The 26,957-nt window shown below is 39.6% G+C and overlaps 1 protein-coding gene across 1 annotated transcript in view; it reads left to right on the top strand.

Moving 5' to 3' along the window:
* The window catches only part of LOC100889835, a 53,845-nt gene that overhangs the window by 16,931 nt on the left and 9,957 nt on the right, over positions 1-26,957 (top strand). Inside the window, exons 3-4 of the mRNA XM_030975640.1 lie at positions 1,200-1,592; positions 14,806-14,922. Of these exons, the coding sequence (XP_030831500.1) occupies positions 1,200-1,592; positions 14,806-14,922 (510 nt within the window). The remainder of the gene's footprint in view (positions 1-1,199; positions 1,593-14,805; positions 14,923-26,957) is intronic.

Genomic DNA, 26,957 nt, shown 5'->3' on the forward strand with positions numbered 1-26,957 from the left:
TCACTGAATATTGTAGGGTCGCATATGCTTCCAATATGTTCATTTGAACCAAATTCATGACCCCGTACCAAAACTTTGTATTACCTTTAAGGTTCATTCTGTTTCAAATATTTCTCTGATTAACTATCTTCTCATCATCGTAAAATCCATTATAAACAAAACTAAACTAAACTATGTCAAACACTAAGGTACTTTCTAGAACTGGAAGTGGGAATTCTTTATCAATAACTAGTGGATGTGGGCAATGATCTCCCCAAATATCTTTGTACACGTGTGTCAAAACCACAGTCTTCACTTTCAAAACCGCAATATTAGGCAATGCTAACCGCAGAGTTTAAGAATGTCTCACCGCAAAGATTACACTCGTCGTCGGGGACCCTTCTCGTAGACTGATCAGTATATTACGAGGATTCTCTGTAAATGTAATCGTTGTAAAGGGTGTCTGGTATCCATTGAAGTATGAACCCTCGGTCCCGCCTTATTTGTTCTTGCGTCAGGAAGAAGCAGTGTGTTGTAAAATGCCCATGTTATCAATAGGACAAAACCCACAATGTTTTTTGACTTGTTAACGTCAACCACAAATATTTGCTCTGTCTGGCAAAGTGAAATCAAGAGCTTGATATCTTACATGCCCTCTTGTACAGGAATGTAGTTTCATTTTGAAACTTAATAAATCTATTGTCTGTTAAATTTGTAGATTAGGGAACATTAAGTGATGAAATTCTGAGAAATTCAAGGTCATAAATCCACGTCTTGTACTGAAAGTCAAGTGGAGCCCACATGTGCAATAAATGATAAAGTAAAACCCTGTCAAGTGTCAAATATTAATCTTGTTTTAAACTACAGCATGTTTCTTTGATTTAATTTGAATTCATTACTTAAAATCTACAATGTTTCTTTTTGTTGGGATTTGCTAAACAAATTTAGGTAGGTACGTGAGAGATGTGCTAACAGCCTATAAGATACATGTAGGTGCATATCTAACTAATCTGATTAGTCATATATCCAATGCCTTAGATATATGTCCATTGATAATTTGTCCTAAATGATCAATAAAGTACTTCCGGGGGGGGGGGGGGGGGGGGGGGACCACGGAACTGAAGAATTTTGAGGCTTGGCCCATGGTCTTTTAGTGTACAGTACGAGAGGTAATAGAATACAACATAACTTATTGTTGTTTGATATGTTTAACATTGCAGCTGAGTGCTCCAAGAGATTCACCGACCTGTCTGGCCAAATCATTGACACACTTCACAAAGACAACCGAGGCAACAACAACCGAGGTACCTCCCACACGTCCACCTGTCGCTACCGGGTCTGCGCCCCTCCGGACCACTACATAGTGCTGAACATAACCCGGCTGGAAGGGACGCCCCTTCCCGCCGCCGGCCGCTCCTGCCTACCAAGGGCGGTGATAAAGAGCGGCGGCCCCCTGGGTAAGGCCGCTACCCCGCTGGCCACGCTCTGCCAAGGGGAGCAGCCCCTACCTCTGGTGGTGCAGTCACAGGGTAACGAGCTCCGCATCGTCTTCAGGAGCCAGGGCTGGCAGACGAGCACTTTCCAGGCTTCCTTCACCTTCCATAAGAGAACAGGTAAGGCCAGGCGCCATATTTTTTATGCACAAAAGTTTAAATTGGGGATGTTGAGGATAATTTTGCTTCTTTCTTCTTTTCTGAAAGAGATTTAGTCAAGAAGGTTTGGGCTCACTAGCAAAAACATCCATTAATACAATTTGATTATTTTTCTCCTTGTATATCTTTATCTTCGTAGTTCATATTATTGCTTGTGATGTAGTAGGTTGGTGTCGATGGAGCATATATCTGTACATTGTGGCAAAACCAAAATATGGACTTGTGAAGGAAGAGGAGGAGGGTTACTTCAGTTCAAAGCTTGTAGAGGGGGTACTGAGGTTGTCATCCAGTGTGTTTGAAGGCATGCGATGAAGATCAAGACATTAGAGCAAGCAAGATCACAATGCCACCACTTTATCACAGAAAGTTTGAGAACTTGAAATCCTGCATTTTATTACCACCCTCGAGTCATCTTGGTAATGGAGTGGGCTTCATAAATGGAAAATGCTGAATTAGGAATATTGTGGAGAGTAAAAATCAATTAGCCTTATCAGAGAGGCAAAAAGAAAATCGAATTTCCAGCTCTGCCTGCTTAGTGCCTACGATGCTCAATTAGCTTTAAAAGTAAACCACAAGCTCATGTATGATTATGAACTTGCAAAGTACATTCATGGAACATTATTGAATGTTGTCATTATCCCCCCAAGCAGTTATAGTTGAATGCCCCCTCGCTTCTCTCTCTCTCTCTCTCCCTCCCTCTCTGTCATGCTCGCTCTCTCTCTTTCGCTTGCTTGCTTTGGTTCATATTTTCTTCATTTGGGTGACAATATATCTTGAACTTTTTCAGTCGCTTCTCTCGTCCCATGATCTCTTCACCTGATTAATTCTAAGACGACTGGCATGTTTTGGAAAACCTCGTTTGCCCAACTTAAGGTAAGCCCGACTGTCTAGTCACGAGTGTTAATCCGGCTGGGTGGCAATGAGGCAGCGGAGCAAGCCGTTTCACGTTTTGAAGTATGCCGCACCCTCAGACAAAACAATTACAGAGAAATTACGGGCTTGCCTGTCATTGCCAGCGCAATGCCCGGATTAATCAAGGGGGATGTCTTTCATGGCTCTGTGGTTTACATAATTCCGACATTAAAGATAGCGTCAGACATTTGCAATCCTTGAAATCTTCAAAACAAAATGAGGTTAGGATCATTAGGGTAGCAGGAACATGAAACGAGCAAACCGTAAGTAGAGTACTTCATATAAACATGAAATTTGCCAAGAATTGGGGCACATTTTTCCTTGGGCAATTTGTGTCTCAAAGGTACAGCAAGGTAATTTCTGCTTACTGGCTTCTACATTCAATTTTCCTGATATAAGTTAACTTAGTAAGAACCCTGCATGCGTAGAGTGAAGATATCAATTTTTCTGCACAATAAACACCACACTGCATTATAGCATGCTTCAAAATGACCCCATAAAAAGTAAAAACCCAATTAGATTAAAAAAGAAAGAAAAAAAATGAGGCTATGGATCATCAATTGCACACAAATTATTTGATTCTCTCACGGAAGATGCATTTTCATGTTTTCTCTTAATTGATGACAAGTTGCAGACTAAGATCCCTGAGATTCCTTGGAAGTCTCCTCTGCAGAGTCAGAGTCAGAAGGTGTAAGTGGTTTGTGAAGGCTCTGGTACCACATGCTCGATGAAAACTTGCTATTTAGTATTTACCATGGCGATAGGAAATACAAATGTTCATGATTATTTTCCAAAAGGTCCTTCTGTCTGTCTGTCCTGCAGATATTTTTAGATCTGATGCATTCTTGAATGAATATTTGAATGGATTTTCATTGAGCAGGAGTTTTAAGCTTTAAGGAGCTTTAGTGACCACCTGTCTACAAAGACTACACTTTTTGTTTCCCTTAAAAATGATTTCTTATTGAAACTTATATACTGAAGGAACCTGTCTACAAAGACCACTTTCTGCGTTTCCCTTGAAAATGGTTTCTCATTGAAACATGTACTAAAGGAACCTGTCTACAAAGACCACTTTCTGCGTTTCCCTTGAAAATGGTTTCTCATTGAAACATGTACTAAAGGAACCTGTCTACAAACACCACTTTATGCGTTTCCCTTGAAAATGGTTTCTCATTGAAAGATGTATAAAGGAAACCTGTGTACAAAGACCACCTGTCTACAAAGACCACTTTTTGTGTTTCCCTTGGGTGGTTGCTTTAGACAGGTTTGACTGTAATAGTACATGTACCAGTATGCATCACTATGTGCAGATGTTCTGATAAGGTTGGAGGGTCATCAGGTGTTAAGGTCACCCCCTTGATTTACTTCACGAATGGTTAGGTACAGTTATCGCACATAATGGCATTGTCATGTTTGATTAAAACATGAATCATCATGTACTGTAGGGAGATTTACGCAGTAGGCCATTTTCGTAATGTAATCAAATGTAATGCACAAATCTTTGTTAAGTGCTTTATTACAATTTGTTTCATTCACCTGTTACAAATATTTGTATTTCAATAGTCAGAATGCAAATTGCATAGATTACGTGTTGTTAGGTAGGAAAAGCCTTAATGCTTGTCCTACCTAGCAAAAATTAAAGTATGCAATTTCATTCTGCATTTATTAAAACTAACTAGATGCTGGGTGAACTTTCTCTTTATAATTGCAATTTCTTGCAAAATATTTGAAACGTGAAATAAGATTCTAGATTTTTGTTCTTCTAATATATAATTAGCCTCAGTTATGATGATAGCTCAAGCTTTGATGGCTGTTGAATCCGTCATAACGATTCGCAGTGATCTGTAAAGAAAGAAACAGATGATAATTTTATATTGTGTGCTATGAAATCTCTTGTCTACATCACATACTGTAACAGCCACCACGCCTAAGATTTCTTGGGCTGAGAGCTTTGAAATGGATGCTCAAAAATCAAATTGCATTTCTGAGGTCAAAGAGAATTTTTTTTTATTTCACAAGCTCACGTAACTATCAATGCGGTATTGCCGATTTATCCCGAAATTTACTAGGAATGAAACTTGTGACCATGTGAGCCAAAACTGGAAAACATAGTAATTCATTGTTTTTTGAGAAAGTGAGCATGTACAATGCAATACCAGAAGCATTCCAGACGCAATTAAAAAACAAACAAAAAACCCAGCAATCCACAGGTTAATTTTTAAATTCAAGTATTTCATCAGCAAAAGGCCCATTTGCATTGCAGAAAGACCAATTTAAAAAATCAGTCTTTTGAGCTACCATTCTGTTATTCTGTTTTTGTTTGTGTGTGGATTGTGCGCATGCATCACTTGTTGCTGCTCTGCGTGTATTAGCACGGAAGTGAAGAGAGTAATGTGAAGGAAAAGCAGAATCGATCACTGGTGTTTTAGTGCGAGCATTGACACTGCAAAAGCGTTTCGGCCGGAATTTAAAAAAAAAACTTTGAAAACTTTGATTCATGTTTTTCATCATGCTTATGGGTAGCTGCCCCATTCTCAAATTGCATCTTAGGAAAGTCTGACAAAATTCCAGAATGAGAGAAAGACGTAGGGTTTATGTTTGCAGAGGAAGACAGTTGCGAAGGTTCTACTGAAGTTTTTACGACTCTGGCTTCGGAGTTTGGAATTGCATGAATTTATCTCTCTAATGAAATGCACCAGGTACCGATCAAAATAACGATGCGTAAATGCTCATATGGTATGTACTTGAAATATGGTTGGTAGAGTGTTTGTGACGTAACTTGAACTTATCCAGTTTCTGGATTACTGTCTCCCCAGTAAGAGATGGAAACCATGGATAACATTTTGTGTGATTTTATAAGTCAATAATATCATTGTGTTACAAATCACACTTTTCTATGCTATGTACTAGGTACGATGTATTTTATGATTGAGTGCACATGTACATTGTAGTTGTGGGTCGGAAATCTGGGAAGAATTACGGACGACACTTAGCATTGAATATTGAACACAAAACACTGTATCATGAACTGGGTGAGGGAGGCGTAGCATGAGCAGCATTTAAAAGTGAGATCTCAATATGTATATATTTTGTATAGCTCTTAAGTGATCCTTCATTTAAAGCCGCTATACATGGGCACGGTGCAAGTGATGGAGATGTTCTTTCAATAGGCCTTCTGTAATTTTATCTGTTCTCAAATTGCCAATTTACATCAAGGAAAACTGAAATGAGCAGAATCAAGATCTTTACATGCTTAAAGTTTGAAATTCTGCGCCAAACATCGTCAGGAAAGCATTTATGGATAAGATCGGTGCATCGATGGAATGTAACGAAGATGAGACGGGATAAAACTGCGTGGGTTATTATCTGTGCTTATATGTATACGTGTTTGATTGGGGCATGTCTCGTAATGAATTCTGAGGACCTTGGAAAGTACGTGTGATGAATCATTTGTATGTAGCTGTTACAGCACATGAACATCTCTTATCCTAAATACGTGTCGTCAGCTTAGGAAAGTCATGCAGGGTTTAAAGTTGTATGACAGTTTATGTTTCGTTGATACTGTATGGAGATTTCTGAGACAGTATTAACAATAAAATAATAAGGTGTTTTTCGTAGAGCTTTTAGAGGTTATTGGACTTTTTCAACACTTCAATGTTTATTTTTTAAAGATTTGTAATCAGAATTTCTGTTTTCAGCTATAATTCAGTTTTGATAATCATAATAATAATAATAATACAGCATTTATTTGTATACGCCATCGATCTAGTAAACTATTCTGAGGAGCAGAGAGATAGAATTAGAATGAGATACATATAGAAATGAGAAGGAAAAAAAATGCATAGATGTACATTCAACATTTAATTAACTAGCTACAACGTAGACTTAAATTGGATTTGGATTTGGATTAATAGTAAAAGGTCTGTATGAAAAAAGTGAATGAGTAAGGAATTAATGAAACTAATGATCATTTCAAAGTTGCTGTACCGGTATACAGAATTGATTTGACATTCAAATTTATAAGTTGGTCATGTAAACTAAGTATTTTGCCAATTTTGACTTCTGGGTATTCCTTTTGTCCTTGTAAAATGTGGCTTTTCTGCATTTTCTAGAATATAAAAAAAGGATTTATGTTTGTCAGAGGAAATGCAATGATATTGAGAACAGCACAGAGAGAATAGCTCTTACCTGGGAATTAATGTTAATAACATTTTAGCAGAGCGGGAAGAGAGCAGTAGGTGAAAAAAAATGTGTATTTGTTGTAAAAAATACTGATCATATTTCCAGTTCGAATCAGTATTGAAATACACTGAAAGCCTTTTATGTGCGAGCATCTTTCATGATTTGTCACGCTCTTGCGATTTAGAAAGGATCATTATTGATTGCTTGAATAATTGGCCTGATACCAACAAACTCATTTAGTATTAAAAACGTGCGGATGTCTTCATCATAATGCACTTACAGTTATGTGGTCACCATGTTCATCTACATGTATGTTTGGGCCGGCCCTGCATGTTTCTTGTTTACATGCAATGAGCTATGAGTCTATGCACGGAGGTATTAACTGTAATGCCCCCCAATAGAAGAGTCCATGCTCCTGTGCGTATCGGTGTGAGGTGTATACAAACACGATACAAACGGCAGCAGCAACAGACCCACATTGGCAACCCTTGTTTTCTCACATGGGGGCACTCAGTGACCCCTAGAACCTGTGCGTGCTGGTAGTATGCACCCCTGCCTTCACCCCTTCTAACTCTCACTCACGCAGGCACTCACCACTCGCATAATATCCATTCTCACGGCCTTTGGAGACTGAAATCGCATGGGAATGTATGGGAACCATGAATGTTGAGAAATGAGAACATTCTGGTATTTTTCTTACAGAGGCCCTGTGGAATGTGGCATTTGCCATATGATGATGATGATTCTTTGCAGTAGGAAAAGGTCGGGCGTTAGTTCAAGCTGTGGCTAAAAAATGATGATCACTTTTCAGAGAAAAAAAATGTTATTCTTTCAAAATTGAAAATGATCATTATAAATGTACAGTATTACTGGTACATTGTGTAAAAATCAAACCAAAATATAACCAGCTTTAAGTGCTTTTCAATTCATGAAAAATAATTTACTAACCCACCCTCATTTTTGTTAGGTATGTTATGATAGGTATTGAAACACTACATCTGGCTTTTGCAGTAGGAAAAGGTCGGGCGTCAGTTCAAGCTGTGCCTAAAAAATGATGATCACTTTGCAGAGAAAAAAAATGTTATTCTTTCAAAATTGAAAGTGATCATTATAAATGTATTACATTGTGTAAAAATCAAACCAAAATATAACCAGTTTTAAGTGCTTTTCAATTCATGAAAAAAAATTTACTAACCCACCCTTATTTTCGGTAGGTATGTTCAGGGAGGTGTTTTATCCCTGGTATGTTATAATGGGTATTGAAACACTACATCTGGCTTTATTATGTGCAAGCATTCATATTCTATTGATTAAAATTTCAAAGTGATCTTTAAAAAGAATAGAAATTTAGTTTGGATATATGAAGTGACAGTATTTGGGTTTTAAATAAATACATGATGTGTTTTTCTTGCTCTTTCTTTGGAAAAAACTTGGAGTAAACAGTTGCCTCTGTGCGTTGACCTTGGTTCTCCACGGTAGGGTTACCAACCGTGACCTATGACCTTTCAGTGTCAAGTCCATGCACAATGCATCATCGCTTGCTCAATGTTCCATCATGTTTGTTTTTATTGTGTGGTAGCTTAAAAAGTTGATTGCGAGTCTTTGCAATAAAGTTTATTTTTTCTCAAGAAAATATTTTTAAATAAATCATTGTAAATTGTTATCATGTTGGCTTAAGTTGTGGTAAAGTTTAAAGAGAAGGTCGAGTTCTGAGAAAGAGTTATTATGTGTGTGCATTATCATTGTTATTATGCAAGTGTGGAAGAACATCAGATAAAAAATGTTCCCTGAAAAGCATGTCTCTTCAAATGCCTTAATATTCTAATATGGCATGTAACATCATAACAATCGGGACATGTTCGTGTAGTCCCATATACATCTTTCTGTGTACAATGATTGTAACTTTACCAAGACTGGGCCAAATTTCTTATCATTTTGATGATTCCAGAACCTTGCAGTACACGCCAATACTTATATGCCAGATGATCAACCTTTTCTGATTGATTCCACAACGTTTCTTTTACAATGCAATCGCGTGACCTGAGCTCACATTTATCTGTAACATGAGACTACCGGTAGAAAGAACCTTGATCGATACTCAAACCAAGAGATGTTCCATATTTTGAAGCAATAAATGATAAAGACCCATATCGTATATACACACATGGCACAGAATCAACCTAGACATGTAGATCATTGTTCATTGCAGACACTGTCTTGGTACATTTTACATACAGTACAATGAGTACATGTATGTGCCATGTTTATTACAAGTAGCCATATGCTGTAGATGGTTGAGATGTTTCTCAATACACTGTAGCTACATTGTGTAGGATGCTGTTTGAGTTCTAGAACAAGGCCCTGAGAATGTTGTGGAACGTTGCTACGTTTAATGTTGTGTTCGACATGGAGGAGTGGGCAGGGTGCCAATATTCTTTTGCTTGTATATGAGTTTAGTCTAGCTGCAATCAAAAGGTTGTTATACATCCATCCACTCGTATATATGTAACATTTGAGCAGTTTGATTTTGATTTATGATTTTTTGATGGAACTTTTGGCAGGGATGAACGAGCAATGGAAAAGCCTTGTATTTTTTTAAAGGCGGGGGGGGGGGGGGGGGGGGGGGATTTAAACCAATAAAATGCATGATTTGTTATTTCTTTAAAACTGAAAACTGTTTTCTAAAACTATACAAAAGCGGTATATGGACAAGCGGTTGAGTATCCTGCAATTTTCATACAATTCTTTTGGTCTTTGTTGGGGGGGGGGGGGGGGGATGGTCGTTAAAAACTAGAAGTAAACAAATAAAATATTGAATTCTGAAATCATGTAAAATTGGTGCAATTTTTTTATGGGTGATTAGTCCAAGAACAGAGATACCTGTTTTTTTTTTATTGATGTAAACATTTGCTATTCTTTACTGACATTTTGTTTTAACTCTGTTTGAAAATACAAAAAAAAAATCATAGCTTGAGTTCTCTTGAGATGAAATGGACTTCATGAAATCCATCTTGTCCAGTTTGAAGCTCATTTCATCAGCCTGCATACATGTATGTAAATAGATGAAACACAATAGGATGTGTGCATGATGACGTAAACTATGAAGACATTAAGGATCCATGTCCAAATGAAAAGACAAATTAGACAGACGGACAGACAGACGAATGGACAGATGGACAGATACATTAAGGTGTTGTGCTACATCACAACCTGTGGGCAAAACTCAGAGTAATTATCCTTGATCCAGAGAGAGAGAGAGAGAGAGAGGGAAAGAGGGAGAGAAGAAGTAGAAAGAAGCCCCAAAGAAGGGGGAACAGGGGGGATAAGAAATGAGAAACGTAATAATATGTAAATTGGAGTCCAGTGTCTAGACATGGTTCTTCATGACTGCTGTAGGGGAGCGCTTTCTGTCTCGTTTGCATACAGAATACCTTGTCTAACCTCCCCGCTCTTACCTCGTTCAACGTCGAACGTTACATCACATTACGTATGCAATCTTTTTATAGAATATCACTTGTTTCTTCCTCTTTTTTTCTCTTTCTGATGGCTTTGGCTGTTCTATACCCTGGATACTCTATGAAGAAAACATGTAATCATTATCTGAATGTCGATGAGAATGCAAGGGAAAGTAATTATTAATCTCTATTTCCATATTCAATACCGTCCTCCACACTTATTCTTTATTGCGTCATATCCTGAAATGGGAAATGAATTAATTTTAGGATAAAAGTGTTTCCCAGTACCTGGAAGTATTGGGTTTATGATACTTGCCTATTCCTTTTCTTCTGCTTTCTTCTACAGTGAGAATGTGATGACAAGTTACAACACAATGAACACTTTGCAAAACAGGCTTATTCACACTATTGAAAAATTACATATTTTTATAGATTTTACAGTGAACTTGTAAACTGCGTATTTAATATGTTCCGGAGTTCTTCGAATGACCTGTTATGAATATATGATCAAGGTATCAAGAATGGTATTCTATTTAGAAATAAACAACTTACAAGTTTTGATTTTTGTAAATATTTCACTTTGAAGCTGTGCGTTTACCTTTAAAGCCTGTGTGCACTAGTTTGGCCAGGGGAGATTAGACCTCCCTGCAAGGTCACTGATGGGTGGTTATCTCATCAAAATCAGCTCTCAATTAACAGAAGAAAAAGGGGATCATGGGGGACCAACGGGTCCCGATTAGGCATTGTTTGCTATATAGAGAGCGCAAGTAGCTATTAGTAGTGCAGTGGGGCTTTAATATTGGTTGAAAAAATGCAGCAATGCCAACAAGTATTGAGCCAAATTAAGGAACGGTATAGACCCCTGCCGTAAAACTCTACTGAATATGTTATGACCCCAAATTGCTCGATCTCACGTCTCTCTAGACTTGACTCTAGACTTGACTCATTTTTGACCATGAATTATTAATGAGAAAGATCACCAATTCTAACTCTTCACTCCTCGTTGCTGTCGGGAATGTGCGTGGTAACGAGGATCACGATAAAGTGTTGAGGTTGGACTGCCGTACTCGCCGCCCGCCGTCTTGTCCTGGGAAAATTGAATTTAGCGTGCCATTTTTATTCATAGATTCACTGTGTGGAAGAGAAGCTGCAAGATCCGAGTACATTGTATTTGTTAGGCTAGCTTTTCTCTAATGAATGCTCAATAATGTAGTGATATATTGATGTCTATCTTGAAGGTTGCTTCCCTACAGAGCATCCATTTTTCCGGTTAAAGGGGAAAGCCCGCTCTTTTTTAGTGATGATGCAAGATGCGACTATATCTGTCGAAATACCTTGATTTCTTTTTAAAGGCTACTTTGCTAATGAGCACCCATTTCTCCAGTTATAGGGGAAAGCCCGCTCTGGCATCAAGCTCCTTTTCCATTTATATTGTTGTATAATATCTAAGAAGAAAAATGTTATTGTCTCGTACTAAAGATCAAAATTAGACAATTAATAGACCTGTTCCTTCATCATCAAACAACAAAAATGGGAAAATAATGGAATTTTTATTATTAAAAAATGGGGTAAATGACAGAATTGCCATTTTGTGTTTGTCATTGTCAGTTTGCGACAGTGTTGGTGTACAAAAGGTTTTTTGTTCATAGGAGCCCTTGTAATTCATGTAGAAGTGGGATTTCCATGATTTATTATATTAATGGGGAAAGATCACTTCGCTCATGATCACAATTTTATTCCTTTTCCGAATGAATCACGTCTTGAGTGTAAATGGTAAATTGTTGTGTGTTCAGTGAGACAACTGTGACAAGCAGCCCTCTAATGGTATTTTTCATTTTTGTACTTGGAGAGAGATAGAGAGGGAGAGAGAGAGAGAGAGAGAGAGAGAGAGAGAGAGAGAGAGAGAGAGAGAGAGAGAGGGAGGGGGAGGGGGAAAAAGGGGGGGGGATAGGCAGCCAGTAAACACAGACAGATAAATAAATTGATGTACAGATTAAACTATAATGGTGTAGACTTCAGGAAAAAGTGAATGAAGGAGAGCCACAGAAAGACACAGAGAGAAACAGACAGAGAAAGAAAACAGCAACAAGAGTGTTCATGTACTAGGGGAGAGGATAAGCCTAATATTTGTGTGTACAATTCTGTGTGTATCTCATCAGAGTTGTATAGCTGAAGAAGAGACGATTTTATGTTCTACGTTCATTTATTTGGTCCCTGGATACATTGATAAAATTTACAGGCCTAGGGAGCTAGCGAGCGATAGCTGTCTGCAGACATTTTGCTATTTTTAATGCAGGGTAACAGTGTTTGTAGATACAAGATTTCAAGAGCATGACGAGCACGGATATCTCTTGTATTGTCTCGTCGTAAGTAGGGGAAGGAAGTATATATAAAACCCCCACCTGCCCCCTCCCCCGTTCCTTCTTGCATATGCCTCTATTTAAAGCAGACTAGACAAGCTTAACATCCCCACTTTGGAATGATTTGAGCTTCCTCTATGTTTCGTCGGATGGCGTTGAGAAGTATCGAAAGGTTTCTTCTGCAGTTAAAATAATTTCTGTATTGTGGTTTAAGGGTTTCTTTACTGAGATGCTCGCTTGCATGCAAACAACCCCACTTAAAGGGATCCGGTAACTTTGTCTCAGATTCTGAAACAAAATCCTGGATTTGGCTCATGCTACAATCATAATTATAAACCTTTAGGTCAGTCAGGAACTCCATGACTTTTACAAGCCGATCGCCTGTCTTGATTATCAAGATTTGTATGATTGGAAATGTAATTAGGAGAGAAGCAACCTCTGAAATGGTTAATTTACTCATTATTTACTTATTTCTAAAATCAGTCAGGACTTGGATTCGTCAAATGTATTACGCATGTAAAAATTCTATCAATATTTCCCACTGGACGTTACTGATCAAATAAGATGCAGCATTCACTCTAAAAAAATAAATCTCTTGTGTTTGTATGAGATATACTCAGTAACTCTTTTTTCAGTCATCACATGGATCTCCAACGAGGACTGAACCCCCTCCCCCTTTCCATCAAAAAGGACTTTTAAATTTGCACGTCGACATAGTAGACAATGTGACGTCTTTATAATGCCTTTAAAGGACGTCACACGTATCAGTCCACTACATGTATGTCGACGTGCAAATCTAAAAGTCCCTAGTAATATCATCCCAAGCACATCTTCACGTAGACTCATTGACTAAGTGCAGTAGCGCGAGCCGAGTGAAATGAGCGAGAGAGAGGGGGGGGGGGGGGGTTTGCTCCACGAAGACTAACCGGTATTGGAGGGGAAAAATTGGTGATTATGCGTAGCCTGTCTAGACAAGATGTAGCTTGATGGAAAGCAAAGTTATTAAAATCCATGGAAATTTCCTGTGGCAGTGCCATGATACATGGGACTGGTGTGTGTTCTGTGTGCTTGATAAAGAGGGCAGCCTGGGGTAGACCCAAGCCGCTATCGCTGCTGCTGAATAGTTCGGTTGACGAATCACCCGTCGGCAGCATGTAGGCCTATATGTGTATACATTGGTCGCCAGGAGGCACCTGTAGGGATCGATTATTAAGACAAGGACACGTAATTTAAAGTAGAAGGTGTTCTGTTTGAAGATTCGGGGTAGAATCTTTATTGTTCGGTGGGTACAGAGGTGTATGTGTCAAGTGTTGCAAATGCGAAGCTGGTATGTGCTGATTAAATAAATCACATCTATTTCAATATTTGCCATCTTGCTCTATGATTTTAATTGCTGTGTGAATATTTTCTCAGTAAACATCTTATTATTGTTGCAAAAAAAAAGGAGCATAGTGAGAAAGACGGATACAAATTCTTGAGAGAGCAAAAGAAAGAAGAAACATCGAATGTCAAGCCAGTGAAGGGACATTCCTAATCTTCTCTCTTTCTCTCTCCCTCTCTCCCTCCCTCCCTCCCTCCCTCCCTCCCTCTCTCTCCCTCCCTCCCTCCCTCCCTCACTTTCTAGTCTAAACATACCCCATTAGATGTCCCTCCAAGTTCATGAATTTAAATGACCCAAGACCATCGCTATCTAGAGCATATATCCTCAAAAGGCCTATTTGTCTGACAGGTATACTTTGATTTTATGGCATTGGGGATGGACGAGATGGCCTAGATGTTGTCGAAGGCTATCAGTAGGAGAAAAAACGTTATGTCTTTTATCTAGATTGTATACTCAAGCGACAATTGCTCCGCCGTCAGCTTCTGAAACTGAACATTGTTAAGTTCAATACTGGACCAAACAGTTAGGAAATCGGTTATAGTGTACAAAATTACGGTGGAGCAATTTTTGTCGGAGCAGGAATCGAACCACCATCCGACGAACATGATCACGCTTTTCCATTTCTCTACATCTGCAAACGTGATTGCGAAGACTTTCAATAAATTAACTGCCTTTTCCATCACCTTTTGAACGTGACAAAACTACAATGGCAAAACTACAATTACGTCACCCGAAACATGATTTCTATGAGATATACAAATAGAGTATTGAAATTGCCCCTCCAGTTGATTTCTTGAAAGTCTATGCAATCTTGTTCTGCTTTTGAACCTAGATCGTGGTATCATAACTGTTTTTCGTTTTATTTTTCTTCTGACACTTTGCAGGTCCATCTTCTTGTATAGCATGCCCTTTGGTGCAAAAGCTCAGCGAGTCAATGAATGCTTCTTTCACGTTGCAACCTCAGAACGAGTCACAGAACAGTCATTTGGAGGTGCCAGATGGTGAGTTTTTAAATCCTTTAAATCCTTTAAAATTTGATCACATGCTGTACTTCAAATTGGCTACAATATTTTCCTTTCAGTGCTACATTATTTTGATAAAATGCAATGCCTTTGAAAGCAACCCACATGAGTATGAACTTTGTTGAAAGGTTCAAATCTTGGACAATTTGGATTAAAAAACAATGATTTTGAACCTGTCAACGTGTCGCAAATTGAAGGATTTTAAAGCTTATTTTCATTTGAAAAATGTCTGATTCCTGAATTAGCTGCTTTGAATTTTCACATAGTAAACATCTGAAGACGCAATTTGGGAATGTTCGGTGACTCTTGTCTATAAAACCTACTACTCCATCTAGCTGTTTTGATGAAATTGCAGCATTTTCTATTTATACACATTAATCTTCCAAGCTAAATTTGAGGATTAGGCATTTCTCAAGTGGAAATACGATCCATAATAATCATGTTCGAAGCAGCATTACGGCAATACTAGGTATCTTCTACGTGGGTAGTTTCTTGAATTGCCGCCGGGGATATGGATCTACCAGTAATCATTTCACAACAACAGATTTTCCTCTGATACTGTTTGTTTCCCTGCGTCACGTCTGTCTGTCTGTCTTCACGCGATGCATCCGAGGTACGAGACATACGTTTGTCTCGTGGAAGTCTGAGATTTTTATCGATGGGTATGGATTACAAAACAAACGGTCACGGGAGGATTGCTTTACCACCCGCCATATTGCATTCAAGATCGGGAATCAATCAGGATTAGATTACATGGATAATGTGAAATTAGCATGAATGTAAAATGTCATATGGTGGTGGTGGTTATTTTACCTGACTGCTAAGAAAGCATAAATGCTTTTAAGTAAGCAACCAGACGGCCGACGGCTTTAGGTCCTCTCTGAGGAACCTGGTAATGAGGATTAATTCCTTAAAATGAATGGGGTTTTTTTAGGGGGGGGGCATTGCTCATCTTGTCCAATAGCGCCAGAAGGGCAGATGACACAGTGTAAATGCCCTTCTGGCTCTCAACAGGCAATCTGATGTATTTCAACAAGTAACGCCCGGCTGGAATGCTCCCCAGGGAGTGGAGATTGTGCACATAGTGTGTGCGGGCAAGCACTAAATACAATGACCGGGGTAATAGTATATTTGTAAAGCGCTTAGAGACATTTGTATTAAGCGCTATATGAAAATTAAATATTATTATTATTATTATTATTATTATTATTATTATTCAGCAAACATTGATCAAAGCGAAGGAATTAGGTCGATTGCCCGTTTCATTGAAATTACATGGATGACAAATCTCGGTATTTCCCTTAAAAGATATGTGTAGGTACATCGTACTTTGGTCACTGGGGGAGGGTGGGTACCTGTACATCTGGGACTAGGAGTGCAGTTCATTAAAAAAAAATCATTTAAAAGAATTGAAAGTCTCAATATTTCCTAGATGCATTTAGAAAAGAAAAAAAAAACATGTTTTTATAGAAATCCAGTGACTGGAACAAAACTGACAGGGCCCTGCCAAAGTGAGATGGAAATGATTTCTATGAGCAGTGCAACAGACGAGAACCTGCTTGCTCTTTCAGTCTGCAGTGTCCAATCGGTATAGCCCCCTCTCTTGTCCAGAGAATGCCAACAGGCTAGACACTAAGTAAATAAAGGATACCAGACAGCTATCTACATGGACTTTGATATTGTGTTGTAGTAATAACTGTACATGTACATGCTACTGTATACATACAGTCTTTGGGTGTGTTATGTGACTGATACCTACTTTTGGGGGGATATGTCTGTAGGTGTTTGTCTTGGGCGGGTTTCGATCCGGTTTGTTATATGATGTGTTGGGGAGGGGAGGGGTAAGGGAGTTACATAAAAGTGTTGTTTAAGAACTTCTAAGTTCAAAGGGCTAAGGTGGGATCAGCATAGGGTCAGAGTCCCTCTACTCGAGAAATTGCTATGTCATTTTTGTAAAGTTGTCTATTCCTCAGATTATTTTGTAATATATACTGTCAGAAATCTATTCCCTTTGTCAACCTGCTTAATAGTAACCACTAACCATTCTATTTGTTCGCGTTTTGCTCTATTTTTTAAATAAAGAAAAGCGGGGCATTCTTCTTCTTCATATCCGGGCTGACTGATTAGGTCTTCTCGGAATCATGGCGTTACTTATTTACAGGTGCCCCACAGTGCATCAAAAGGTGTTATGGAAACAATGAAAGACGTAATGTTGACTGCCACATGTCGGGGAAAATCACGAGGGGGTTTCCCCTTATTGAGTTCGGACACGAAAGCAAACCTCATTGTTGACAAACTTGTTTGAGCATTGAATATTGTTTTGTGCCTGTCAATGCCAAGATTATAAAGCTTGGTGGAGATTATACTTTGGAGACAGGTGTTATTATGGAACATAATGTACATATAATGTATAGAGTTTGATTCAGGTGTTATCGCCCTATATTATTAATAGTTTATTAACAGTCTTCAAAGTATTTTTTTTGGAAGGCTATTTTCTTGATCTGAGAAGGAACAGTTTGGGAGCTACATGTATTTTTTTGGCGTTCTTGGGGTCTGTGGTTGTAAATAATGATAATCAAATCACACTGAACTGTGTATTATTTGCTTGTGATATTCCTTCTTTGATAAGCTTTTGTTATGTCTTGTAATGTTTTATACGTGGTCATATGTAGGTAATTTGCTTTTTCTTAAAATGAATCCCATTAGCTAAATGGAGCCAGGTTATTTTATTGCAGCTTTCCTACAAGCCGGATAATTTACAGAGATGCTGTGGTCATCCTTGCTGAATACCCAGCTTTCTGGTTGACCATTAGCTGGACATTCAAAGTCTGTTCAACCCCTGTGTCCTGAAATGACCTCATGCGTTGGCCCCCCAGGTCATCTCGGGCTATGCATGTCCAGGTGATCGGACCAACTGACCACATGCTCCCTTTGTGCTTCAGTCACTGACCATGAGTGACCAGTGGCCTTAGAACAGAAGCAAGTACTTGGTCAAACCCATGGCTGATGGACTTTGCATTGTGCCCAAGTAACAAAAAGACCTCACCACATCTGCTGTTTTAGTGAATTTTTGATGACATAGATGGCATTGATGAATAGCTTCAATGTACATTTGTCCATTGAAAGATGGTGAATAATCCAGATGGCTCATATCTTTTGCCAAAAGTGCAACTGTATCTAGAAGGACCATCTTTGGTAGGATGAGGTGTTACTTTATGCTGAAAGTGTAGAGGGGTCACGACCCTGATGTCATTTTGATGGCAACTCTAGATTGCAGGCCTCATTGTGGTGGATAGTTCAAGAGATCACCCACTCTCTCTCTCTCTCTCTCTCTCTTCTCCTCCTCCTCATATAAAGAAATTAAGTCATAAAGGTCCGTCAATTAGGGAAATGTCTCATGAAACCAGCTATTAAAGTGCAAGTTTGCTGACACTTATGTTGAAAGCATATGTCAATTCTGTAAGAAAAATGTTTTAGTGCGAAATTGGCAAACTCAGACTTTCAGCGTTTTTTTTAGACACTACATTCTTGTCTTTGTGATACATTTGTTTTCCTTCAAGAAAAGATTAAATTGAAAGATTAGGAAAAAGATGATGTAGGAAATAGTTTCTTAGATCCTGTACACTGTACAAGTAAAGCACTGTCCTGTGATCTAATATGTTGCTAACAGTAAGGCGCTAAGAATAAATAAGAGGCCAACATACTTGGTGTTGACCTGATACGAGATGTCATGATGTCATAACCCCCTGTTAAGAGGCCTTTGAAATCAGCCATAACTCTCCGGTATGGCAGCCATTCTGGCGTTGTAATTCAGAGGGTTTGCGTGTGGAACTGCTCTTGCTTTTAACTCATCAGCCCCGATCCGGAGAATGTGCTAGCTCTGGATGATAAGCCAAATGCTGTTTGTGTCTGCTGGGCTCCCGCTTGATTTCATTAGGTACGAGAGGAGCGAGGATGGTTTTAAAAAAAAGAAAAGAAGAAGAAAATCATCAGGGGCTCCCCGTCAATGAGTGATTCTGCAGGCGTGCACTGTGCATCGGGCTTTAAGTGAAAAAGGTGAATAATCGCTGGAGTAATTTTGCTCCATAAAGAACACCCCTGTCATCTAGGAAGAGCAATGTGAGTCGGGATCTAGACCGTTGACCTCACTCCACCTGTGTGTCTTGCTCTCTGTTATCATCTTCTATCCATCTCGGAACAATGTTGCAATTTTCTTTGTCGTGTAAAACATGTCCCGGTTGAGACTAGGGCATAATCTCTTCAGTTGATTTCTTGATGCTCTTTTTTTTCTTCTTGCCAGCTCGTTCGCCTCTTCTCGTCACCCGATATTTTTTTACCCCATTTAATTGCTTTTTTTGCTCATCTTCCCTATTATCTAGCATGTTCTAGGACAGTTTCTTTGGAATTTAATTGCCCATTTTCTTGTGATTAGTGCAGATACCCTCTTCTATTTTGTATTCAGCTATTGTATCTCTCCTTGATCTTTTTTCTTTTCTTCGCACAGCCTCTCTCAACTTCATTCCTCTTTGAAACTGCGTACCTCACCCCGTACCCACCTTCCGCTCTGGCTTTACCTCTGCCTGGGTGACTGACGGTGCCCCCCTGTAGGCATCTCGTACGTGCTTCTCCCCCGTCTTTGTTCACCATGTATATGTTACCTTCCTTCCATTATCTTGTTCTTTTCTTCTGCCCCTACCCCTGCTCGATCCTAACCCGCCCGCTCCCCCTTCTCCTGTTCTCCGGGGCAAGAAAGTTAATTAGCCAGGGTCACTCCGGTACAATGACACGGGTTGTACCTCTTGCAGTTTATAACGCAGGAAGAACGAAATAAGTAGACGAGATGTAATAGAAGGTAATAGTTTGAAGTGGAGTGGGAGAGGGAGAAGAGGAGGAGGGACAGAGAGAGATTGGGGATAAAGCAATGAAGTTCATTCAAGATACATTGTCTCTCCACCCTTTCCTCTCTCTCTCTCTCTCTCTCTCTCTCTCTCTCTCTCTCTCTCTCCCTTTCTCCCTCTCTCTCTCTCCCTGCCCCTCTCTATATCTTTATCTCTCCGCCTATGCCTTTCTCTTTCATTTACATATTCCAATCCAACATAACATCCTATCAACATTTTTTCTTGTCAAGGCTTTATAGGAGGTACCGAGAATACAGAGTGCATAATTGTTCCAGAAATGAATTATAAATGTCACCACACCTTCGCAGAAGAAGGGAACACCAAAAGAATATCAAAGCCAATAAGCTATCATGAATATATGTCTGCTTCAACATGGGCGATGTTGATCAATTGGACATTATTTAGGAGCATCAACGGTTCATTTAAAAAAAAGAGATGAAAAGAAGTATTGTCTCGCTTGGAAATGATTATCAATCATGTTTCAAATAAAGAAAGTAGTGCACCCACCCCTTTTTCATGACTCTATGGTGACGGAACAATTATTTATATAGATGATAAGCTGATATGTCATATAAAAGAAGAAGACTTCCAGAATTTTTTTAACATCCCCATTTCTCTCCATCTCTCTTGCGTCTGCTGTGAATGTAAATTTATATTTAATTAACAAAAATGGGCGTACCATTTCTGTTACCTCCAAAGTTGTCACTTTCAGAGCTGTGTCTTTTGAATGATGTAAAGATCGTGAACCCTTTAAGAGAGAGAAGCCTAAGCAGGGAGGGATCGTGCCTTTCGAGTTAGAGACACCCGATACGAGCAGCACGTTTGACACTGTGAACCCACCCGCCTTGCTTTCTCCTCTCGCTTCTCCGCCGACTTCCACCCTCGGAACTTGTTGACAAAATAGAAGACACAGGAGGAGGAGGAAGAAGGAGAAGGAGGAGAAGAAGAGAGAGAGAATGAGAGCGAGAGACTGGGACAGAGAGCGAGGGAGAGAAAAATATCGAGGCAAGTTGTGAAACTGAGCAGGAGACAAGGGGGAATCCGTCAGCTCACGCTAAAGTGTGTGATGATGTAACGGTAGTCGTGCCTCCCTCGTTCAGCTGGTCGCTTGCTCGCTGTTGCTGCTGCTGCTGCTGCGTCTGTGTCATGCAATGATATTCCTCATGCATCGACGTGTGAGCCTTGAACACGTAGCTCAGTGCTTCGCCTGTGCCTTTCACTCGTGTTTCTCGTGTGTGACTTGTCTGGCTCAACGTTTGGATGTGTCATTGGTGTTGCTACTGACTGTTTTCATCAATGTTCCAACTTCGGGGTTCTGTTGCCTTCCGTGTACCCAGCTGAGTTGCAAGTAGTACTGGTGTCCCGAGTACCTTTTCAAGACGTCCTGTCCTTCAGACACTTTTCTCCTGGAGAATCTTGAGAAGGAATTCTTCATTGTTACAAGTCATGGTAATATTTCTCCTGTATTCTAGTTTTGTTTTCTAAGTTACCATGTCTTCAAACTGACACGATCTGGACAGGCGGGTGGTGGTGTGTGTGTGTGGGGGGAGGGGGGGGGGGGGTAGAATGCGAGGCGGGCGTGACATGTTCATAATATGTACAGATTGTGTGGTGTTATGATCTGTTGCGCAGCTAACTGGATCTAGGGGATGATCATGAGTGGCTTTTGACATTGCGTTTCCTAATTTTGCCAAGCAGTTATGCCCCTGCAGCCCACATATGCTTTCAAAACAGTCTGGAATTCACGAGACTATTTATATCTAAACTCTGCATGTTTCGAAAGCAAATATTTCATTATCATTTATCAACTGATGTGTGTTTTTCCCAGCTTTGGAGTAAAATGTCCTTGATTTCCAGCCTCGTTATCATTAAAGATGACATGATTTTAAGGTCTTATCCAGCTGTCTGTGAACTCCTTTCTGACATGCTGGCAGGCACACATTGATATATATCTAGAGTGATTTGACATTCTCTCTTGAATTTATTTTATCAAAGATAATGTAGGGTTATATCTCAGTCAGTGACACTTGGCTGATAAAAACAGACCAAGCAAAAAATTAAATTGCCCTGAATGGCCAAGAATCGATCGGTTTGGAGTCTGTGTAGATTCAGATTGGCCATATGACTGAGATATTAGGGTTAGGGATGTGCTTGGGTTTTAGGTTAGGTTTAGGGATAGGTTTTAGGAGAGTTGTAGCGTTGAGTCACGAATGAATTTAAGAATTTTTTGCAATGTATAAAAGTGATCACGGAGCAATCATCTTACCATACAACAAGCAGTTCTCTCTCTCTTCATGATTTTACATAATTTTCACTAATTTGCATGAATTAACTGATTATATGACAGGAATCGAGCCAAAATTTGAGCTAATGCTGAATTTTGTTAAAGTGTTGTTGTGTCAGTCAAAAGTTGTTTTCTGTAACCGGTAATTGGATGGGGAATTTTATGTTAAAATATTGTGCAATATTCAGTAGCCTAAAGAAAAAAAATTTAAGATTTTTCGGAAATATTATTCTGTTAAGTTGCCCACATCTCAAATGATTGATTGATATTCCAAAGTCACAAGGGACATGGAACTTGTGTTAAATGTGTTGATCTGCTGATAACACTCCACCTAATTTCATCGCTTGTGAACAAAGTCCATGTCTGTGTTGATTGTTTATCTCATACATGATGTAAGGCTGTGATCTTTTAAAGAAGATTAATGTGAGCATTTGAAATGACGAAGTTTCCAAGAGCACTTGATATATCTGCATGAAACCATTTGTCATTCTTTGCATGTGTTATTATCTTGGCTTCAGACAGTCATTGATTATGATATTGATATGTGTGTATCGAAACCCAGTTGGGGGTGAGTTGATCTAGATAGAAAGAAAAGATGCACGTTATGGTAGGGAATTAGGAAGATAGAAATAGAGACAGCAAGAAGAAGAGAGAGACAGAGAGACACAGAGATACTGTTTTCACACTGGCAATATTTTGCTTATCCCTGTACTATAAGTGGGGTTAGGGGGGGGGGGGTCTTAGCCCCACCTATAGTACGGGGTTAAGCCTATTCCACTTTCTGTTCAGACCGGCTTTTACCAAAGTGGGCTAAAGTTGGCTAACCCCACCTATAGTACGGGGTTAACTAACCCTGCAAAATAGCAGGGCTTACCCTGCAATTGCGGTGCCAAGCAAATGAATGAGAACAGAAACTAAATGTAGTCCGTTACTATGCAATGGAGTGTATCGCAGCTGGCCAGATGCGAAGTATGTCCAATCATAACACATATACGGGACTAAAAACAGCGTGTGTGAAAAGCCAAAAAAAATAGTCCGGGGTTAAGGATAGTACGGGGCTAAGCAAAGTACGGGGCTAAACAAAGTACGGGGCTAAGCAAAGTACGGGGCTAAGCAAAACCAGTGTGAAAAGAGTAAGAGACAGAGACACACAGAGACAGAGAGATACAGAGAGAGAGAGAGAGAGAGAGAGAGAGAGAGAGAGAGAGAGAGAGAGCGAGTTACAGATAATGTAGGAGTAGTAGAGATAGAGAAAGGGTTTGGAAGTATAACGCCCTTGTGGCTCTCAGCCGTCAAAATAGTAGGCAAGAGTCAGAAGTAGAAAGAGAAAATGCAGGACAGATTGACAAAAGGATAGATCTAGAGAAGAAGACGGGGAAAGAAAATCATTTATCAGTGGTTCCCCCTGAATTGGATTGTATGCCCTGGGCTCCCTCCATCACATGGGTCTGAATAAGGCTGATTAAATGCTACAAGAAAATCCTTTCATAATGCCATGAGTCAGGCACTTTGTCTGTCAAGCATTCTCTCTCTCTCTCTCTCTCTCTCTCTCTCTCTCTTTTATCTCTCTTTCTCATACACACTCTCACTCACTCTCTCCTTGTCCGTATGTCCCATGTCCCCAAATCTTCTATTTTTTTAAAAATCTCTCACTCCCTCTCTCTATCTCTCACTCCCTCTCTCTGTCCGAGTGCTCGGAACTTCCTCCTCTACAACGCTGTCACACAGTGGAGAAGAAGTTCAATGACCTTTCCAGCCAGCCAGCCAGCCAGTTCGTCCAGTGCATGACCTTTATTCAGAGTGCATGTAACCGTGTAAACATTGGCATTAAGAGGGCACGGAATGTCATTGGGTTTCATCAACCCTCAAATTATGGCCCACATATGAGAAAAGCATATCAAACCATTATCAAGGTACATTGGATTCGGAGTTGGATGAGGATTTAACAGGTACCATCCTTCGAATTGGGAATTACCCAATAATTTGAACTGGGTGCTAGACTTGAGACTTATTATTAGCGTAGTGTCAGTCACCTAGTCATTGCCTTTCTCTCGATATATTTTAATTCTTGAGTACTCTTGCTTCTTTCAGTCGTTGAGAGGTAGGACATTTTTCTACCAACAATCTGTCAAGTGTTGAACATTGACACGTGATCTTTATTTGGTTCTTTTGGGTTGTCAAAAAAATGTATTTTCATATAATTAGATGAGAGGCTTCTTATTGAATTGGGCCAAAGAAACTACAGAGAGAGAAGAGAGAGAGAGAGAGAGGGGGGGGGGGTAGAGAACGATGACTTGAGTACAAAGATGATCATTGTGTAATTGTTACTCAGACATCCAATTCCGCAAGCTTTTAGGTGCAATTGATGATTGTTTTTTGTGTCTGGTATGTTACTGTTACCTGGTAGCAGATGCACTCTGTGGTTGACAAGCTATTGTCATACTCTCTCTCACTCTCTCTCTCTCTCTCTCTCTCTCTCTCTCTGTGTCTCTCTGTCTCTGTCTCTCTCTCTTTCTCTTATTCTGTCCCCCCTCCGCTTCTCTTTCTGTTTCTCCTGCATTCTCCCCTAGTCTTATACTCCCTTTCGTATTTCAACACTCTATCTACATGTACCTTCTCTCCTTCTTATCTCTCTTTCTCTCTCTCTCTCTCTCTCTCTCTCTCTCTCTCTCACGCACACATGTACAACTTAACAAATCTATCTTGTGCTTTGTCTGCTGCTTACAAGAATGCTGTTACTGCCAGTACATAGCTGGTACAGCCTTCTGTTTCTTAACCTCTCTCTCTCTCTCTCTCTCTCTCTCTCACATCTCTTCATTCTCTTCATTCTCTCTCTCTCTGATTCTTCCTACTCTTTCTCTCTCTCTCCCTCTCTCATTCTCTCATTCCCTCTCTCCCTCTCTCATTCCTTCTCTCTCCCTCTCTCATTCCCTCTCTCATTGCTCTCTCCGTCTGTCTGGCATCTTTACACGGCCGACCACAGTCTGGGAATGGGATGAAATGTTCATTAGTCACTCGCACACACTCACTCCATCCGAGAAAAGAATAGCTGCTGGAATTCCAGAAATCATTCACCACAGGGAAATGCCAGACAATGTCAATAGAAAATGCCTATTGAATGTAGGGGCTTAGAAAGTTATTTATGTCTGTTCGACCATTGTACGTGGTGCTGCACAATTGATTTGCTTCTGCCAACCAAGTCTGATGCAATTTAGAACATATAATTACTAGTTTGTAGTTGTAGGTGGACAATAAAAATGAGAAGTATTGGATTGGAAGGGTAACAGAAATACCATGTAAAAAGCTCTGTATTATTGATACTGTAATAGTTGCTGTGCCCATAGTTGGTGCACTGATATTCCTGTATTTAGGGAAGAACATGTTGTGTGATAGGGAAACGGTTTAATATGCAAGTTGTCCACTGTTTCTTTTCAGAGTGCAAAGAAATCGTATGAACCACTCGTTATGTGGTCAGTTCTGTAGACACCGACTGTATCGGTCAGTGGTTTCTATGGTCTGGGTGTCATAGAGTGGTGGCACAATCATCATCTTAGGATTATAGTCTGGCCAGAAAACCTTTTGTAAATCATTCATGGAAATGAAATGAGATCACTGAAAGTCTTCCTACCTGAGAGCTTCTTTATTACGACCGACGGCCGTTAGTCTAGAAACAAAGTGTGACCGGAATTCGACCTTTACCAAGCCCAAATCAGGTGTCACTTTGCACGTTCTTCACTTCATGCCTTTTGCCATTTTTCTCCTGCACTCGCTTCCATGATTTCACGTTTAATCAACGGTGTTGGGGTCACATATTCACAAAGGTATTTCTGAAACCGTCAAACGTATAATACATGGATTGTGACAGAAATTGTGAAGAAAAGGTGGCATTGGCTGTTCATAATCTTCTTGAAGATCATGAAATAAAAGAATCATCTGTTTAAGAGCCAGAAAGGCGTTGATCCTATGTCACTTTGTGCTAGTTCATGCCCTACTGGCTCTTGGCAAATGATGTCGTCGTTCCTGCTCAGAAATCTTGCAGGCTTGTTCTTTGTTCCTATAATTTGATAGAGATGTAATATTGCTGACTATTATGCATCTTGTTGACTGATTTTCTCTTCGTGTAATGACATAATAACATAATTCCTGTCACCGTGCGGCCAGATTTAATGCGAAATAAGATCCACTTTCCGACAGAGGGAAACCCTGTCCTTCGGTCTGCCGCAAACCTTGTTGGCGTGATCCGTTTTGTTTACTTCATTCGTTAGATTATTCTCGTGGTTCGTCCAAGGGGATTCTGGGAACCAGGGAATTGCATCGTTATCCGCTTAACTGCCGCACTAATTGACATGTGACAGTAAGGTGGGAGAAAGAACGATGTTTAGAACGTTAGCACCCCCGGAGCCATGATATTGGCTCAACATTTTCCCCCCACAAAATAGTTCTTCCAACCACATTCGGACTTATAATGAGAGAAGCTGAATGTGAAATAGCAAATCCACACATGGAATTAGTATATTGGTAAGTCAGAATGTTGGGTCCCTGACTGAATTTTGTACAATTGTGATTGATATGATTTAATGAAAAACAGAAAATTGTGGTTACGAAATGTGAAGTGTGTTTCATTTGTGCAACATTTTTCCATTTCCAAGATTTGAATTTAGACTGGTTGAAGAAATAAATACAGATTGTATAATTCAATTCAAATTGTTTATTTGCCTTCCAATTTCTTTTTTATTATTCAAAAATGCTATTCAGGTATTCAAGGAAAGGAAATAGAATGAAAATGATTTCAGCATTTTGAATTCAACATTTTAAGATATATTTTGATCACC

This window comes from Strongylocentrotus purpuratus, unplaced genomic scaffold (genome assembly GCF_000002235.5).
Source record: "Strongylocentrotus purpuratus isolate Spur 01 unplaced genomic scaffold, Spur_5.0 spur5_scaffold_8, whole genome shotgun sequence".
NCBI lineage: Eukaryota > Metazoa > Echinodermata > Echinoidea > Camarodonta > Strongylocentrotidae > Strongylocentrotus > Strongylocentrotus purpuratus.